The sequence below is a fragment of the Fukomys damarensis genome, unplaced genomic scaffold, assembly GCF_012274545.1.
Source record: "Fukomys damarensis isolate Sample0158 unplaced genomic scaffold, DMR_v1.0_HiC HiC_scaffold_24, whole genome shotgun sequence".
Classification (NCBI taxonomy): Eukaryota; Metazoa; Chordata; class Mammalia; order Rodentia; family Bathyergidae; genus Fukomys; species Fukomys damarensis.
In genome coordinates this window covers 14,225,817-14,227,372 of record NW_022900936.1, presented here as the reverse complement: position 1 = coordinate 14,227,372, position 1,556 = coordinate 14,225,817, and the positions used below count along the sequence as shown (strand labels likewise).

Sequence of the window (1,556 nt, the reverse complement as noted above, 5' to 3'; positions counted from 1 at the left end):
CTTGATGCAGAAACTAGAATTTGTCAGTGCCGTTTGCCTACTGATTCACCCTTTCCAGCCCAAACAGTATTTTTCGCATTCATTGTTTTTAGTACTCATCACACATTCCAAAGTCAAGGATCAGTACCAAGGAACCAGAGTATGTTCATCTGGTTGTCTACTGAGATTCACTATGAATGGTTGAACAAAACAATTATTTTAGGTAGATGATATGTATCTAAAAGTGTAAAGACTCAGAGTAGAAATTATGCATTCTTAAAAATTATGATTACATTGTCAAAGCTGTCCTTTCATACTTTATAGTGGTAGAAGCAACATATTTTTAGGTCATTTCCAGATTTGAATCTTTTTTAGGTAAATAATTTGACTATCAAAAAAATGGAAAGTTACTTAAATTTCTTCATAGAAAATTTGAGAAAAAAATTAAGTCACCAATAAATTTTACCACACACATAATCCAAGTTATGTTTCCTTCATTTTTGTTTTCATTTCCTATTTTTCATTTATAGGCTCTTTCATAACAAGATTTTCTTTTAAATTTCATTTTTGGTGGCTTTGGAGTATCATAGTTAAATAATTTCCTTCAGATGTGTGCGCGCATGTGTATTCTCTTGCTCAGTATAATCATTTTGTCACTTGTAAATGTTCTCATTTTCTTTCCCATTATTAAAATATTCTTCTTTCTGCATCTGGTCTGTGAAGAAACACTAATAAGACACTCCATGAGTTATTCCATAACAGATTTGCCTCACAGACATAGGTTTTCTTCTTTTTTTTCTATTTGTAGGTGCACTGATGTCAACCCAGAGGCTGCAGCTTGTACCCTGGAGACAGCACGCTGTAACAGGGTCCATATCCAGCCAGTCATTACTGACCTGGTGAGCCATGAACCCTTGTCGCATGATATTCAAGTTCATGTTCAAAGAAATTAAGAGTCAAGATGTTGTAGGTCCAAGAAACTTTAGTAATTAACTTTTGATTCACTAACAGTATATCTTGTACCTCAGTGGCACCACACCTGCTTTGCAAGTGCAAGGTCCTGAGTTCAATTTCTGGTACCAAAAAAGAAAGAAAATAAATTCTTGACTGATAGAATCTTCAACAGAAGTCAAGGAGATGTGATCAGCAGACAGGGGGAACAGGTCCTGGGCATGTGAAAGCAACAGATTGACATCTATGGAACCATTGTTTTATTTTAAGAAGTTAAATATCATGCATTTTTAAGTTGTGGTTGTTAAAGTATTTTAACAATGCTAGTAAGACTTGGAAAAAAGTTCAGTTTTGTGTGGTTTTTAAAAATTACAAAGATGAAATGCCTTTTTATAAGCAAAACTAATTATGGCATGGACAGGAGGACATAAGAAATATAAAAATACTTTCTATACTTCTTGATCTGTATTATTTTTCCTACACTAGTAAGGATAGGTCACTTTCCTATTTTAAATTTACAGTTTATTTTGTAGCTCAGAAGGGAATTAAGCTTGGTCCAGGGATTTAGCTCAGTGGGTCCACTGCCTACCTCTCAACTGCAAGGTCCTGAGTTCAATCCCCGGTAA

General features: G+C 34.4%; 1 protein-coding gene across 2 annotated transcripts in view; it reads left to right on the top strand.

Moving 5' to 3' along the window:
- Positions 1 to 1,556, top strand: part of N6amt1 (N-6 adenine-specific DNA methyltransferase 1) — a 13,492-nt gene that overhangs the window by 2,714 nt on the left and 9,222 nt on the right. For both annotated transcript variants that reach the window (XM_010608572.3, XM_010608573.2), the window contains exon 3: positions 788 to 878. In XM_010608572.3, the coding sequence (XP_010606874.1) occupies positions 788 to 878 (91 nt within the window). The remainder of the gene's footprint in view (positions 1 to 787; positions 879 to 1,556) is intronic.